At 39.4% G+C, this 18,918-nt stretch overlaps 1 protein-coding gene across 3 annotated transcripts in view; it reads right to left on the reverse strand.

The window, feature by feature from the left end:
• iffo2b (intermediate filament family orphan 2b) overlaps positions 1-18,918 on the reverse strand; it is a 31,444-nt gene that overhangs the window by 9,210 nt on the left and 3,316 nt on the right. For all 3 annotated transcript variants that reach the window (XM_022207565.2, XM_022207566.2, XM_022207564.2), the window contains exons 2-3: positions 2,803-2,863; positions 1,274-1,369 (exon numbers count right to left, since the gene is read on the reverse strand). In XM_022207565.2, coding sequence (XP_022063257.1) covers positions 1,274-1,369; positions 2,803-2,863 — 157 coding nt within the window. The remainder of the gene's footprint in view (positions 1-1,273; positions 1,370-2,802; positions 2,864-18,918) is intronic.

Here is an 18,918-nt window from a genome sequence, read left to right on the forward strand (position 1 = left end):
TTTAATGGTGAATTGGACCTCCACTACATGTTGATGCTGTATTTAACACCTGAGTGGTAAAGTTTCATGTCTGTTGTTTTTTTTTTTCCTTTGTTTCCTTTTGAGACAGCTTTATTTTTTTAAAGGGACATTCTGGTGATTTCATACATTAAGGTTGGTTCACTTTACGTACTATTCAGTTATGAAATGTCTTCAGGTGCAGTTGTGGAGAAAAAAGTAACCAGGAGACTTCAAATTTGTTAAAAAAAAATCTCCAACTTGATTGAGATGCAATAATAAAATTCTTGAGTAACCCTTTAGAGTGCCATGCTACATTAATTCTAATCTATGATCTGAATTCATTACAAGACCAGTATCACTATTTTATTAATAATCTTCTAATCCCATTTCTGTTTCATTCTGAGTCTGTTTTAAGTCTGTAATTAATTGCTATCGCAGCTTACTTTGGCCAGAATGCTCTTGAAGCTTCACAGCATGTAAAGTTCCAAAACTGTACTTCGGCATCCTTGTCAATATAATATATAAATATGCAAAAATATTCAGTTTTGATAAGGCCTGCAGAGGCTGATACAGAGCATGCAAATATGACACAGTGGAAGCTGTTCCTAAAGAACGAGGACTTTCACCACATCCACAGAGCCACGAAATACAAGATGTCTACCCACTACATCTACCTCCTAAGAATATCCTCTACACAACTTACCCGTCTCTGGATTTAAACATCAGCGATGAAGTAAAGCACAGAAAATAACATGAAAAATTGACAATGTGCTTATGCTAAAATGAAGATAAGCAGAATGAACAACTGCGGTTTTTGAAAACAAAAACAGCATGTGACTATATTCATCCCTGAGCAAGCGCCAGCTGTGACTGGGGGAACTGCAGTATATTATAGCTGTATATCACAGCCAAGCAGAGCTGCCAGGGAACAATACAGAGCAGGAAGAGTTGCTGATCTACAGCTGCTGTTTGAGCTATTTTCAATGGATGCTTGTCTTGGAGGCTTTACGGCATTATATAGTTTTTGTGTACACAAATAAGGAAGGAAGGAAGGAGGGTGGGATGTGTGTTTAGTGTTATTATATAGAGCCGTATGAATGACAGCATTTGGTGATGTGAAAAAATAATTGTACAAGGCTGAGAACTACAGTGTTGTAAGGCGTAGCATGACTGCTTTAAGGATGGGAGTAAACACAGCAGTTTTTGTATGAAAGCAAAGTTTGTCAGACTTGAAGAATTGGTGACATCAGCCAAGTGCCGAACAAACACTTACGTCACTCATCAGGCTCTTGAAGACGACGAGTTCAGCCTTCAGTCTGTCCACCTTCTCGCTCAGCTCATCTTGGACCTCTGATGACTCCCTGGCGCTCTGAGTGGACATCACAGTGAAGGAAATGAAACCAGGCACTCTGAAGGAGTTCGAGGACTGTGCTCAACCACAACAATCTCGGCTTACCAAAGTTTATGAAATCAATTTGTGTAACAGGGCTCAGCAACCACTCAAAACACACATCTGGGTTGGTTACATCCTGATAAGACCCATCTAAGCAACTAAAACTTTTATACTGTGAATTTAATTTGCATTATGATATTGGTAGATGTTTTTTGCCTGGAAGCCACTGTTTACTGTCCTTGTAATAGTTACTGGATGCAAAGATTAGTCTCTGCTGGAAACACAAACTTGAATCAATTTATTTACTTTATTGTGAAGAGTTATAGTAGATACCGCTCTCCTGTTTTTTAAATATGAAGCTATAGCCGGCAGCGTGTTAGCTTAGCATAAAGACTGGAAACAGTGGAAAACAGTTAGTCTGTCCAAAAGTAACACAAAACTACCTACACGCACCTCTAAAGTTCCCTGCTTAATATGTTATGTCTCCTTTGTTTGACCTGATTGATTTTTGCATCACATTCACAGCCCAATTTGTCTTTTCTTCAGGGCTTGTAAAAGACTCTATTGCAATAATTTTCAGTGAAATAGATGGCCATCTTACTTAGCTAACATGTACAGAGTAGTCAGAGGTCAAATATTCCAAAAGCTAAAATGAAGTAACTTTTTAGTGACTGCTAAATCTGTCACCACAACAGTGCCAGTCTTCCTTCTATATTAAATCAGCACATGGTAACAGTCCTCTGGCTCTGGGCCTTGAACAATAAATGGCTGTTGGTACTGAATTTACTATCTCTGAGCAGATTTCCGCCTCTTCTACACACAGCGACATCTGCCCTGTGCTCTAAAAGGTTAAAGCCCTCAGGGGGTTGGCACTCCACCTCCCTATCTGGGGTTTTTCCTGACCCAGAATTTTAGACAAACATGTATGCTGTCACCGATCGATGTGCGTAAAAGCAGAAAAGGGAGCTCTGACGGTGTACGTGTTGTAGTTGTGATAGAGCTTGAAGGTATGACAATTTGAATTGATCTTCTCCTCTACATCTATTTCCTGCTCTGAACAGAAACATAATGGCAGACTGCTGGTGATACTTGATGTTCATATCTATATCTAGGCCAACAGACTCCCCTTGATGGGTTTGTAATATGGTTTTACTATTCTGAAATACATCTTCCTGACTGTAGCTGCTTCTAGTCTAGCTCTTATGAGTCCTCCCAGCGTGAAACTTCAGAAAGAATTGAGCAATATGTCTATGCATGTGATGAAATTGCTGTTAGAAAAATGCATGTGTACACGCACTCCCCCTCACATTATATTTGAGCTGCTTTATCTGCATGTTGCTTGTAATTGTTTCTTGGCATGATGTCAAATAGCTGTGCATGAACATATTTTATTGTTTATGTTTTCCAACCTGCTGCAGGGATTCCACCGTGGACTCCAGCTGCTGTCGTTTGGACAGCTCCTCCTCCCATCTGCAACACAGAACACAGAGGTGGGTCAGTTACTGCTGGGCTCAGTCCCCTGAGGCCCACCAGACAGGGTAATGGTACTTTTGTGGGGATAATACTCTCATCTCTGATTACAAAACGCCCTTGACAGTGTGGGATCACACCCATTCCCCCCTTACATTTTCGATCTTTTGTCTCTTCCTCTTTTGTATGGGAATCTTTACAATCCCACTGCCTCAATAAAAACTCTAAAAAGAATGGAGTTTCGTCCTTTTGCAAACACAACGCACATTGCTCATGAATAGTCTTTGAACCTTTGAGTAACTGCAGGGTGGGGTATCTCCGCTGCAGCCTGAATTCCTTCATGCGAGCATGTTTCAATCCTCATGAAGCCTCGGGAGTCAGAAATCTGTTTCTCACTTGCTAACATTTCAAAGGAAATGAAAGCTTCTAATGATACTTTTGATGGAAATTAAATGCAGAGATTAAAGCTACCAAAACTTGAGCAAAGCCATTTGTGACATCCCAATTTTTTTATGAGATAAAGTACGCTCAATTATTCAGCATGTTTAGTTGGGCAGATAAATCGTACTGAAACAAGCTATTTACATTATTGGTTTTGTCAAATTACAAGCAATATAGAAAAGGTCTACATCCACGCTAGCGTCCTTGCAAGAGTGCACTTATTACAGTAATACTTTAAGCTAAACACTAATATCAGGTTACAGTGACAGTGCTAACATTAAGATGTCTCCGTCACCGTCTAGAAACCCTTGTTCAAGGAAGCTTCCATTATGGTCCTACCTCTCAAACAGTTTCCATAGAAAAGGGCTGTTCCTCCAGTACTAAATGTAACTATGGTGTTCCTCAAGGCTCTATCCTCAGTCCACTGTTCTTTTCAATATGCATGACTCCGTTTAAAGCCAGATCATACAGACACATAGTATTTCCCACAACTGTTATGAAGATGGTACACAGTTATCTACCCCCTTGCAAACTGACAACCTTAGCAGCCTGGACACACACCTTAATGATGTAAAATGTTGACAGTCCTAAACATGCTACAATCTAGTAATGACAAGCCAGATGTTTCAGTCATTGGTCCCAACCCCTCTACTAATATATTTCACAGAAGGCTTACCCCCCTAATTATAGTATTAAGCATCTTGGAGTTATTCTTGACACTGATCTGCCTCTTGATGTTTAAGAGAGCAATTTTGTTCAGTCATGCTTCATTCATCTGAATAAAATCACCAAAACTACATCCTTCCGTCTGACAGTGATTTGCATAAGATTATACGTGTATTTATTTTTCCATGCCTGCAATTAAAGTGCATTTCTGCAATCAGATCTCTCTTCACCAACTCCTACTGGTTCAGAAAGCTGATACCAGCATCTTAACTGGCACTCAGAAATATGAACACATCTCCAGTACTTGCCAATATACACAGAGTTTCAGTTTCTGTTCAGCACTTTTAATTGACCTTGCTCGAAACTACAACGAAAACCTTTACCCCTTATTTGCAGGGTTGCTCGCTCAGATTGGCTGACTGTTCCCAGGTCTCAGCTTGTGAACAAGGGTAACGAAGCCTTTGACGTAAGAGCATTCAGACTGTGGAACATTCTGCCAATTGAGGTCAGACAGGCGACATCTTTTGAAACATTCTTTTATGAAAGGATCTTTATGAATGGATGATATACAACTGTGATTTATGATCCCTTTTGAGATTCCGCTTTGTTTTATGACCTAATTGTTTTAGTGATCTTTGTTTAGTAATCTCTATTTTTATGTTCTCTGGCTGCTTTTGTCAAACTTTGAGAGTATCTATTTGTCACATACCTGTTCAGTATGAAGTGAATAGGTATGTGATGTTGCAATAAGACACAAACAGAAAACTGACGTTGCAGAGGTGAAAATAACACAAAAAAAGAAAGTGAAACATACAGCACTGGCGGAGAAATTCAGTAGGCAACAGATGCCATCTTGAATCTTTCATGTTAATTGTATATGTTTTACGTATTTTTATTGATGTTATCTAGTCTTTTTATCACTTTGTTTCTGGAAAGCAGCGCGTAACTAAAGATTAATATTATTACCATTATTGTGGCAGGTTGCAAGTACAATGTTTAGCATCTTAATTTAGCATGTCAGCATGCTGACATTTGCTAATTAGGATTAAGTGCAACAATTTTTTCCCCTTATTTTAGGATTAAGTATTTAGTCTAGTTTATTCACTTGAGGTGTGCATATATGTGTACCAAATTTAATGCCATTCCATCCAACAGTTGCAACTCAAATCCACCAATGTCAACATCATGGTCAAAAGAATCTTCCCCTACAGACCATTCCTGTCCATACAGTAATTCATGGTAATCAGTCCACAAGCAGTGGACCAGCTGAGCCACCAAATGAAATTCCCATCCATGGAGTCACGCCACCAGCGTTGCTAAAAATAAAGTGCCAGACCCTCTGACTGGCTGAACGCTATAAGCAGCAATACAGTTCTTCTTTCCTTCTGTTTCCCTCACATCATATCGCTCCTCTGCTCCACCATGGCAGCTATGTACAAGCAAATTAGGAGCCTATTTAATTGTCCTGCAGACTGCAGTATGCATCACACACAAAGCACAGAGTGTTGAGGCTACTGCATCAGTCAGTTCAGCACGCCCCTAATACACACTCATCTTGTGCCCTGCGATATGAGACAGCAGCCTTGCTGAGTCATAGATGCTTCCCTAAAGACAGTTTGAAGTTTGGAATGGACAAGAAAGTCATTCTGCAATATGAAGTAACCACACAGTGTCAGACACCCATGTGAGGATGAACCTCTGTGCGCCACATGGAGGGTGACGGAGGAGGATAAAACAGGAAGGGGGTTTTCTGTATGAGTGTGAGAGAGCAACTGGGTGAGCATGCCTGACCATATATGTTTACTGGAAGGCTGAAAGCTGACATGTGATGACCACGACTGACTTCTAGGACATTCACTTTGCCATGGAGATACACAAACAGCCTGAAGTCACAACATGCATCACAAGACATTCACTTTCCCAACAAAACTAAGCCTTGTTTCCATTCAGGACCTACTGAATGTAGACTGTCTAATTAGAGAGAAGTATTCCTTGGCAGGTCATGCCAGCTTGCTTTGTGATTGAAGCCTTGGTTCTAAAAATGCTGGCAGTGGTGCTTTACTGTGTCCACAACACTCTGCCGCAGGACTCTGGCTAAGGTCATTGGAGTTCACGACTGCATCTCATCCTCTGCAGACACAAATTCGTTCGTCACAGCATCTGCATCACTTGTGCTGTGACTTCGTGAATGTCCATGGCGAGCTTTTCTTTCAGACTGTGGGTGATAACTGGACAACATGATTAAATCGACCTGCTGACAGACGGAAAGCCTCTCTCTGTCAACAATATGTCAAGGCTATTTAGTTCATCTATCAAACATAATGGAATCATTGAAGCAGCATCTGCTTCCACATTATTTGGAGCAGTTGCAAATAAGCAATCCATAAAAGTCCAATGGAAAGCCACCAGCAAATTTCAAGCATCCAGATAAAAATGTCTAATCCAAACAAAGCCAAGACTACAGCATAGCAATGGTATTCTGTCTGGCCTCTCTGCCATAACTGAGGGTTCTGGTTTTTCTGTACCTTTAGTGTGACTGAGTGAAAATGAAACACACTGGGAGTCTCCTTACAAGGACAAAGACAGCAGGAGGTTTGGAGCCTGTGTCAGCTCACAGACATGTGTTTACTGCCAAACATTTCCTCTGAATCTCTCTCTAATAAATCAAAACTGTGCTGTTACAGATGTGTTAATTCTGGAATTGCTGCAATAAATAGTCTGGTTTCCTTTTCGTTTTTGGGAGGTAAATCAAAAATGTAATGACTACAAAAAAACTCTCTAAATTACACTGAATGACTCGTGTGTGTGTTTGGAAGTCATTGTGCAATTTTTAATTATGTTCGGTAAGATTTTGTCAAATCCAATCTAATAACAAACAACATTTAAAAAAAAAAAAAAGCAGTGTTGTGTAATAGTTGCAGTGGAGTAAATAAAGAAAAAATGCTTCATATCCTGTGATTCATGCAAACTAGTAGTTTGAGAGGAATTCTGCAGGCAACAATGGAAAAGAAAAATGAAGTGTCTCATATCAAACAGACATTTTCTCATGCATTTTATGGTCTGTTGAACAATAGCATTCCTGCACCACTTGCCAACTAACACTCCCTGCCTTGTGTGGTGTGTCTGGGAGTTGTGTTTGCACGCGAGCTGCCTCACTGTTTTCCCATTACTACGCCAGAGGACAAAGACAGATCTTAGCAAAGCATGCAAGCATCCAAGTCTGATGTATTAACGTTCTCGTGCTTGATTCTTTTAAATGATAGCGCTCTCGGTGATAGTTTTGTGGCACTCAAAATGATTTAATGCTGAAAATAGATTTATCTTTGCCAGAACCAACATAATTGAAGGTGACTATCGAGTAATTAATTACTATTTTAATGATGATCTGATGTTCAAATTCCAAATTTTCTTATTGCAACCGCTGTACTCTTATGCAACAGAAGGTAAATAGCCGAAGGAACATGGGGAAAACTTTGAGGTGTGGTTGCGTATCACACCACAAAGCCTCTGTTGCTCATTGCAAATAAAGTTCTGAGTCACAACACCCTGTTTAAACTATACGATGTGCTGGAAAGTTTTTGGAAGCTCTTAGTAACCAGCCATTAAAACACAAGCTCCAACACAGATCCCACTTATCAGAGCAGATTAAGTCCCTGCTATTCCTCAAACTATTTGTTGTTGTCAAAATGTAGCAGTGCTCCTTTGTTCTGATCTACCTCTGGTTTAAATGCTCTATGTGTTTCTAAATTCTAACGCTTATGATAAATAGTGAAACTTTCACCCTTGACGTTTAGTAATCCTTGCAAAGCCGCAGCGGGTATCAAAATCATAATCGCAATGTGATATTTTAAAGGTTGTCTTGTGGGTTCCGCTACTGTTCATGCAATTTTTATAAAAACATCTATATAATTCTAATTTTTAAAATGAATCCATGCTATGCTATAAGACGCATGGTATATAGGAATTTTTGGTGAAACACTGATGCAATTAAGAATAAGTAGGTCCTGTTTAACTTCAAATAAATTACTACTGAATAAGCATTACTACATTGTAAATCATTTTAAGTTTGTGTAACTTTGAAATGTAGTTGGTCTGGTTCCTTAAAATGTGAATTAGCTCTATTTAGTGTAAGGAATTAGTTCAAAGTCATCTTTTGAGTTTTGTAATTGTAAAACTAGCTCAGGTAAATTCAATGAACTTGAGAAACAAGTTGATTAACCTTAACATGTTAAATCAGTCGCATGCTCAGTCTTTACATAAAGACTTGTTTTCCTTTTAAATTCTGAATTCAAAACTAACCTTCATCAAGGTTAGAACTGTTTTTATTATTCTGAGGAGAAACAACCAGTTTAACAATCTTACAATGCATCCTGGCAAGTCTGCTAATATGCTCCTTCAGTTGGTATGAAGTAAATGTGGGGAGTTGGATGAACACTCAGGTGTTCGTTCACTAAGCTGCTCATTTGAAGTCAAAATGGTCAGGTTATCTATTAAAAAAAGATAATTTAAGTAAAAAAAACTAGAAAGGAACAAAAACTTCAGTTAGAGGAGATGAGTTGGCTTGACTACAGCTGAGTTCCTCATCCACAGTAATGCTATCGCTAGCTACTAATACCTGATTTGTTGAATGTATGCTTACTCGTTAGGGCCTGAATTTATTTTTGTTGTAAATTGTTGGAAAGACACAAATCATCTTGTGCTTTTTCTCAATAATTCTCTGCAATAGAGATCTTATTCTAAATATATATTTATTGTTATTACAAGAGATTTTAATGGCACTCTGACAATGAATCCTCATGAGAGCATAGTAAAACAGGAAGCGTTGCATGTTAACAGAAGAAGGGATCAATACATCTGACCATATGCAGGACAAACACTCCCATTGAGCTGAGCTGCTTGTATGAAATGAGGCCACTGACAGCTTTGATAAATCACGTCTGAGACTCCAGAGCACACGTGCGTTCCTCCCATGGTGCTCTATAGGATGTCTAATATAATGTCTCGTCCATGGCAAGCAGCATTCACCATCAATTTCCCAGAAGTACAGGTCAGGGTTATTGCTTCTATTTGTCACATTATTACAATAATTTTGGGTTAAGGAAGGAGCTTACTTAGAAGATGCATCTGTAGCACGTCGGTGTGAAATAGTGAACAGATGCTTTTCCTGACTATGATTATAGTGGGACATCGATTGAATGTCATTGATGCTCGTAATCTATAGCCTCTTCAAGACTCCACAGGAGACATGTGTGGCGTGCTAATGAAGCTGGGAAATGGGCTGTATGAGCAGGTAAAGCACCTCAGAGAGCCTGGCTGCTCGGGGGTCTCTGCTGATGAGACCACACCCCAAGGTCGAGGCTTATTTCATTTCTCTGCTCCGACTGACTCCACCTCCCTGTCCGACGCAATAATATCCATAACACGGCCACACACACGAGCGCACACACTTGTCCTCCATCACCCCATCATTTGAACCATTTTATTGCCATGGAAACCACACCACTTGGCCTGCATCTGGTGAGCATGCCGGCTTATTTCTGGGCTCATTCAATCATGTAAATTGTGCACACTGAGAATCTCGCTAACTGATGCTTTCTGCTTCACAAGGACTGCCGCGTCTTAAATATATCCTTCCAACCCTAGATAGGAACACAGACACCACCAGGAGGGAGTCAGCGTTGCTAAGTGACCACAGGCTCTTCTCAAGGCACCGTTATCATTGGCCTTGGAAACGACAGATGTTTCTACTAGCTAATAGAGGTAACTGTATTAAGCAAAAAATAATTTAAAGAGCTTTTGCTTTTTTTTTGTCATGCAGGATAAAAAAATTCCTGTAGAATATGTTTAGGTAAAAATATTCCTTCTTTCCCCTTTGTCACACTTACAATGACTATTTAATTGTCATGTTTACACTGAATCGTGTGTATGTTACAGGCCTGACAGCAGCATAACAAGACTAAGGGTTAAAAGTTCAAATGCCAGGTCTTTCTAATCCATCCTCTGGTGACCATGAATGTGTGTACCAAATTCTATGTCAAACCAGCAAAAAGCTATTTTATTTACATACAAGGTAATAAGTAGCTAATAATATACTTTTCTACCTTTCATGCTATTCACATCTATATAGTACTGCATGTGCACATTATTAGTTATCTATGGACATGTGCATGAGTATTAGTTGCATGTATTTTCATTTACATGTAGCATAATTTTATTCAGTTCAATTCAGTTTTTATTTATTTGTGCCAATTACAATTCAGATTGTCTGAAGACACTTTCAGAAACCCATATAGCCTGTAATGCTTGACATTTTCCTCCAGAAAGTGGAGGGATCTTGTGGTCTGTCGGTCTTTATCTATATTTGTCTGCGCACACTGAGAATACTGTCTTTATTGACGGTTTATAAAATGCTAGATAATAATGGGTTATAAAATGTGTGGTAGCCATACCTCTAAATTGTACAACAGCAGAGTGTCACCTCTGTTGCGATTGACAGAAACTCCACGTTGATTGGGTTGAGAAACAAATTAGCATCATAGATTAAGTATTCTTCTTCCTTTGGAATCCACTGTTTGAATGTACTTCTTCCAAAAGAGCGGGCCTGCTGCAGATCTACAGGTGTGAAACGTAACTATAGTGACCATAAAAAGTCAGCTGAGCAATACAATGAGGACCACTTATGTTAGAGCTCCACTTCTTTGCCTCCAGTATCCTCTATCAGTCTGCAAAGCTCACTTTTATCTAAAGGCTTTGAAAGTTGTTAGAGATATCTCTAGCCGAGCATTTTTCCCTTTATGAGATAGTTCCTTCAGGGAGGAAATACAGCAAGCTTTGATCAAAATCTTGGAGCTTCAAGAGAAATACATAATTAAAGGTTGTTCAGCTTCTGAGGGGTAATCTACTGTCACTAATAAATTTATGTTTCATGTTGTGCTGTGGTATGTTTTTGCATAATTTTACACTTCTGTTTTTTCTGCTCTCCGCTATCTTATTGTTTCTTCAGTAAACTTAGATATTCTGTTACTTTGTGCTGAATTCTGCCATGTTTGCAGTGTGCTCTTACCAGAGGCATTTCTTCTAAACTTGCTTTCTGCAGCTGATCCTGGAATATTATGGCTAATTTAACACATCAGTATCCATTACCATTCAGTCTGGTATGGAAATACAGGCAGAAATGAGGGTAAAATATTATATTTTAGGGGAAAGCGTGACTTCTGTTTAGGATTTCGATTGGTATTATATGTGTTTAACTATGGTGCAGTTTTTGGCACTGTACATGTTTAGATTGCACCACTAGGGAGGCATCTGACCGATCGTTCCCATAACAAGTGTTCAGCAGCACAATGAGCTCAAACATACAACCAAACCAGTCCTCCTACCTGTCATACTGAACTCTCTTTGGCAACAAGAAGGACAAGTTATCCTGTAGGATATGGGGTCAGTCTGGGATTACATGAAGAGGAAGTAAAATAATTTTCCTAAAAATATTTATTAGTCAATTATTTCCTTTTCCCATTGTTTTATAATAACTGAACACAGTATCTGTATGCACTATATACTACTTTATATAAGTATATATGCATTTATAGAGTTAGTAACAGAATTATTTCTTTCTCTTCATACTGCAAATAAGGAAACCTTCACAACTAAACATAATCCATAACAAAGCCACAGTTCACATCATCATGTATTTGCATTCTTAGATTATCTGGTAAAGTATTACCACAATGACAGCATACTGCAATCCAATAATGAATTGAAAATTAGATAGCATGTCGCAAATAATGACTTTGGATAATGTTTACCATCTTATTTGTATGAATACGTGTAGAATGCAGCGTTTAATGACATTAAGACAAGTGCCATCAAGTAGTAGACAAATGTCAAAAATGCAGAAAGTAACACGTTTGAAAGAGACTAAACAAACTAACACTAAGATAGGGGATTAGAGGTTGTAGGGCACTGGGGATGGATCATCTGTGAATTTGATGAATGTTTTTTGTCTGAAACCGGAATGTCTGACATTTAAAGTTCTTTCAACAGAACTATCAAACTGGATGAAAGCTTCAGTGAGCTTTATGTGTTTGTCAGGGTATCTTCATGTCTCACTGGCAGACAAAAACGTTATATATATATATATAAGCTACTCTAAGTCCTTGCTCAATGGAACGGCCTTAATGAATTTCAACTCTGAAGAACCTTGAGAAGCAAGTTCAGGCAGAAGAACAAGATGGACAAGCTGCGGCACAACAAGGCGCCGTTAAAAGAAATTGCAAGTTAGACACAAATTATATTCCTGATGTTTTTGGAACAAAGTGAAACTACAACAAACTTATTTTCACGGATCAAAGCATTCATCTGAATGGAGGGTTTGGTTAAACACCAGTGGATCCTCCCTCCTCGTTGATGGACTGATAGGTAATTAGGGGCAGTGTTATAACATGTCTAATCCTCCATCCTGACCTGGCCCACAACATTGCCACACTGGCTTTCCCAACAACATAGGTGTGAGCTTGACTTGTTGTACTGTGCACATGCATTATCTAATTGCATACCCCGGCAAGCCAATCCTAGCCCCATTTTCTCTGGCCTGAGGGTTGATGCTGTCAGATTAGCTCCAAACCCTGCAGAGACGAGACGTACACAAAGTGTTCATGAGTAATTACCAGCAGTTTCCAACTAATAGGTATAACCTTGGAGCACCCTGTAAAGAATGTATAATTGTTCTGAAAGAAGATAAGTGTTTATGATGGCAGTTATTCTCCAAACTGTAGGAACATGCAAAGGTGTGCCCACTGTGAAAATACCCCGACTTAATGGTTTGTTTAGACTTGTAATGACTGGCAGTTAAATGCTTTTTGTTGGAAAAACTGGCAGAAAGGCAAAGGTTTCTGTCAACAAGAGCTTCAAAGCTACGGATATGCACCTCAAAAGTGAGATCATGTAGGGTGTGTAGGCATTTTATTGGTTTGTTCTATGCAAATCATTGATTATATTGCTGGCTTCTCTCATAACAAAATAACAAGGATTCATTTATCTGTGTGTTGTGCTTGTGCAGTAGAGCAGAAGAGCAGGTGACAGAAATCAGTTTTCCCTGCAGTCTTCAAAACTGACCCCTCTCCACATCCTAAAAAGCACTATACTTTGCTATTACGTTATGATGTTCGTTATGATGTTTAAACTGCTCTTGCCTGTCATTGTGCCATCATTGACTTAACAAACACAAGAACCTTTAATTGCACAAAAACTGCAAAGCTTCAAAAACACTTAGCTGAAGACAGCTAGCGTGCTACCTTAACAATCCTACAAAGGGGAGCTTTGAGTTGGATGTATTGCTTGACAAATGACATGGATTTATGAGATTTCTTGTAAATGCATAAGAACAAGAACACAAACAACAGCCTGCAAGTCCAGGCCATGTTTGGGTGGAGTTGCACTGGGAGCAACATCCTATTTAAGAAGAAAAGACTCCGGAGATGTTCCCTTCTGGCACGAATCCTCACTGGCCGGGGTGTGTACAGTGAAATTATGTGACACATAATAGAGCTATGAGACATCACTACTAGACAATTGTCTTTTGAAGCTCTGGGTACACACACCTGTGTCTTGACCATGTGCGACAAAGTGAACTGAACGGCCTTGGGGCCAAATCCGGTCCATTAGACAGTTTCAGTATTTCTATGCCACATTTTCAAAGAACTTTACAGTCACACAACATCAATGCCAGCAAACTATCATGCAACACACAGACCTAACAGTTTTGTTTAGCATCTTGATATTTGGACAGGAACCGCCAAACCTGGAATCAACAGATGACTCACTTTACCCTCGAGAGTAACAGTTGCACCAGTCTTTTATTGCCAGAGTAATCATTTAATTTTCTATTAAGTCGCTGGTTTTATTCATATCCATGACTGTAAGCTGAATACCTTTTGGTCAAACACAACAACACGTGAAGAGCACTCTCACTTTTTTTAAACCTAATAGAAAAACAAGGTTGAGTCAAGCTCAGGACATGAGAGGTGGATAGCTGATTGTTTTAACATGGAGATCATTGAAGTAATTGTCTCTATGCAAGGAAAAGCTGCCATTCTCAAATAATCTTAAGCAGCATTAATATATATGCAGAACAATATGCTCAATACGTGGGAAGAGAAGAAGGTATGTCTTTAGAAATTTCCTTAATTTTGTGCTGTTTAGAAAATGGCAAAATCTAGTTTCTGAGGTTAGCAGCTTTAGATAAATAAACCAAATCAACATCTGGGGAAAATGCAATCTATGTGATAAAAATGTACATATTACGGATCCAATATATCGTACAGCTAAGATGTGAATTACAAATATATATTTACATCCTTAATAAATAGATTCAGCATGCTCCCTGTGTGTCAGCTGGTAATGATTGAAAATACAAAGCTATTTTTAACATAACTCATGTAAGCAACCTTTGCCTTACCCAAACCTCACCGAAGCATAGCTTTAAGGATATATCTCATTTAGCCACAACTCCCATCAATAGTACTTTTAATTTACATTTAGTTCCTTTAACATAAGTATTTTCTTACAGTAAGAGCTATAATGAAAATGCTGCCACAGAAGGTTAAAGCACTTTATCTTTCTCTACATTAAGATTTTAAAAGCTCAGAGGTCAAGCATGTAGGAGCGCTGGGACAGATTTAACACCACTGTCAAGACTCTCACACACCATCTTCCTATCTGGCACATGTGCGACATTATATACTGCCCAAAGACGTGCATGTGATCGTGTGTGTTGTTTTTCTGAAGTGCAGGGCAAAACAACATTTCCTCTGGTATAACAGCTCTTTAGAAATAGAGGTTATTAAGTCTGCATGCTGTGCCAGCAAATCCAGGCCTTTAGAAGAGGTGCAGGAGCTTTTCAGACTGAGCAGGTTTTGAAAAAGTAGGGCAGATTCACTTCTTAAATTATTATATAGGAATAAGCCTTAGGTCTGATGATTAGGGGCTCATCTGTACGTCTTGTTCTTTCCTTGCAATTGCTGCAAGGTGTAGCTTTTCCAAAACAACCCACTGAGTAAACCTCTAGTACAGTCAGTACAGTCTCCCCTTGCAGTCAGTGCTTAGGAAAGACAGGTGCATTCCTGCGCTTTTAAATATGGCAATGCGCCACTGCTCTCAGCTGTATCGATACCCATGAATAATCTACCACATCTGCACCTCACAGCAGCAGCTCCAGTCACAAGCACTGACAGAACAAAGGCACAGGAAAGCACAGGGGGCACACTGCCGACTATATTTCCTTTATTTTTCATCTTTTTTTTTCCCACCACAGTTGCTGAATTGTTGGGGCTTTTTCTTGTTTTAATAATGGTGTGGTTTCCTCGACAACTGTCCTCATTCCTTAATATGAAATGAATCCCATTAAATACCACTAAAACCAATGCATAAGTCAGTCCTGCATTACTCACTGTCCCTAACCTGTATGTAGCTGTCTCACCCATTGGAGATGTAAATCTTTAAAAACAGGTAACAAATAATATATTTACAGTGAAAAATCAAAAATGCTCAGTTGTTTCTTATACCAGCATGGCATTGTAGTTTTAGAAGACATTATTGCAGCTCCAGTACAGTACATAGGGCATGAAGTGGAGTCTGCAGATTGATCAACATCTGGTGCTCTAGTGCAATGACATTTTTGGCTTGTCACCTTCTATAACCCTTTATCCAAGCTGTATAAGTCTATGAATTGTGAGTAGTTCATCAGGAGTAATGCTGCCATCTCAGACTGTTGAATGAAGCTGAAAAATGAAGCCAATGTCCAAGTATTAAAAACTGCTGTTACTTAAATGGCCACTTTAGGCATTCGCCATTTGAGCCCCATGCTAAATTATACAGCAATACAACAGAGATAAACCATGTACAAGAGAAGATTTTGGTCTGTATGGCTGATTTCTGTAAGCAAGACAACTATGCAGGAGGTACATTTTATACTACTCACCATCAGGGCTTAAAAGTATGCACAATTAAGGGCGTGTCCACGTGACAGGTGAAAGGACATTCCATGGCCCAGACATGGTTGCATAGCCTGCCTCAGTTTCACACATGTTCTACCTCTTGGCTAATTTTTAAATTAAGCGGGAGGGTTCAGGTGTTGCCACCATACTGAGCTTAAAATCTGCTCTTCAAGTAATCTATGGGTGATGTCACAGAGGGTTTGTCAATCTTCTCAACAGTCAGCGAGCAAAACAATTTTCTGTTAAAGAAAACTGCCTCTGAATCATTTCAGAACTCTTCAGACTATGGGTTGGTCCTGGGAAGATGCTCCTGTGAGTATTTAGAGTCAATGTGGGATTTACGCAAAATAAACTCTGTGCTCATGTTCATCTTAATATAGAAAATGCCACCCTGCTTACTGATGTATTTTTGGACAACAGTTGAGGTCTGTGGTGTTGAGGAATGAGCTATATCAGCAGCCTTGTCCCTTTAACGTTTCCACTGGGGTCAATCCAGGTTGATACTTACAAAATGAATACTTCGTCTATGCTATATAAAAATGGCCTATAATCATAGAAACAGAAGAATGCCTTCAACTGCACAAAAGCACACTGTGAGCTCAAGAGAAGCGCAACACACAGCCAGGATGAGGCAGTAAGAGAGAAACAATATAGACTCTAATCTGGAGCTAAATGGTCTTAGGGAACTGAGCTCTCTTTCTCTCTCTCTCTCTCGCTGTATCTCAGCAGCAGGAAGTCTTCCACTTCAAGAGGCCCCAGTTCAGAGCAGCGCCTGCGTGCCAGGATGTGGTGCAGGGTTGGCTGCATGTTGGAGCCTCGGTGCTAGGTGACGGCTTAGAGAAAATCCCTCTCCTGAATAGACGGCCTAGATTATAAGCAGCACAGGTCAGCACCAAAGACAGACAGCGAGAGGCTGAAGAGCTCATCAGGGCAGCACGATGCTCTTTATGGGGAAATAAGATATTTGAAACACAATGCAGCCCCCCAGCTTTGGAATCACAGTTTACCTCACCCTGTAATTAGTTAGAGTTCTTTACTGGGCCAAGTCTGAATCCTGCTTTCAAAGGAGAGGCTCAACTCTGCCTTTCACCCCTCATAAGCCCAGGAACCAAGATCAAAGCCTCAGAAAAGTGTCTTGACTGAATTCTCATTTCATTGATCCACACACGGCTAAATTCAGCTGTGTGTGAATTATTCATGCAGGAAGAAGAACATGCCCAGGAGGCCCAGAGACTGTCCTGGTTCACTGTACGTCCTGTATCACCCACACTGGGATCCAGCAGGACAGTTGTTTGGCCTCTGCTCCATGCTGGAATAAACAACCAATTAGAAGTGGCCAAAGCAACCATCAGCGATCTCTGCCTCAAACCCCGACTGGAGCACAGCTTGTCACTGATGTGACCTTTTAGACTACAGTAAGGTATGTCTAAAACACTGCAGTAGGCACCTAAAAGTAGTTATAATGTCATAAATTATTCTGCTTTTTGCATCTCTTTCTTCTATCACGTCGATAGCTACAGTGCACAGCTCTGTTTGATACTAATTCATGTAAATTACAGCAATAATAAATGTGTACCCTGCTCTTATCTCATGTTATTTGATGTGAACTATGCTTGTCTTCGAAAACTATTAGCATATTACAGCAAATTCACCTGTCTCTGCAGTAATTTACATAAAAGCTGCCACTGTCTGTAATATCTCTGCATAAAAAAATAAAACAGGCAAATTTTAAACAAATGTACCTTTTTGATTACATGAAGACAGCTGACAGACTCTTATCAGTTGTTAGTTACAGCATTATATCGTCAGCTGTCAAACATGCTCATCAGCGTTAGCCTCTGTTTTCATGGCACTTCTAAGCACTATCGCATCCTAGTGGCAATTACTGTTAGAGCCTCACTGACTCCCAAGTGACACATTTCACAGCGAAGCGAGACAGTAGAATAAAAACAGTGTGAATGAGGGCACTGGCATTGACCTCACCTATCTCCGTCTGTGCGATCATTTGTTAGCGTCAGACGTACGTAACCCCAAGGCCCAGACACCATGGCACTAAGTGGGCATTTGTATGAGCTGGTTGTGTGATTTATGAAGCCCGTCCTTGGACAGACTGTAAGAGGCAGAAAGAAGGACTAGCAGTGACCCTTTCAGGTATAAAAGAAATGTATGAAAAAGTATGAAAGTGAAAGTGTAGTTAAAGTTAAGGAGCTTTTCCTGATCCACAAATACGCACAGTAATGGTGACAGAACAGTGTTGTTCTCTATGCCCAAAGAATATTGTGTAATGGAGAATAAAGGACTGATTGGGAAACATTATTAAAGTTTGTTAAGATTTTTGGAGCAATGACCTTTGAACACTTAATATCTGCAAAGAGGTTTAGGGAACTAAGTGGACGGAAATAAACTGTATGACTCAATCTAAACCTGTGATTGGTCTACATGACAAAACTGCAAGACAACATTGAAGCTCTCTGAAAGGAATAGAAATAAAATAGTGACAGTAAATGAAGCTAACTGAACTCCAAAATGTTGTCAAATGCTAAATTAAGAATATAATTAAATTATATAAAATGGATTCATGGCAAATCCATCTAATTAAAAACAAATTTCTTCCGTCCCTACTGAATTTTCACTTTAAGTTTTTGAATTAGCATGTAAATATTACTTTATAGTACTGATAAATCTATATTAATTTTTCTAGCAAGTTTGTAAACTATTATTTTTCTGGCACTGTTCACTGTCGGCATGTTTTGAAGAATGACGTATATGGACTTCAATTTTCAAAACAGCATATACTGACTCTTTCTAAAGCTACTGACCAGATTGTATAACGTCTGCAAGCAGGTTTATGGTTGCCGCTACTGTAACAACACTGGATTGTTTTGCTTTAATGCTACTTGATGTTACATTTAAGGAGAAACTGGAGTTCAACAAGATAGAGAACCTATCCTGCAC

This window comes from Acanthochromis polyacanthus, chromosome 5 (genome assembly GCF_021347895.1).
Source record: "Acanthochromis polyacanthus isolate Apoly-LR-REF ecotype Palm Island chromosome 5, KAUST_Apoly_ChrSc, whole genome shotgun sequence".
Classification (NCBI taxonomy): domain Eukaryota; kingdom Metazoa; phylum Chordata; class Actinopteri; family Pomacentridae; genus Acanthochromis; species Acanthochromis polyacanthus.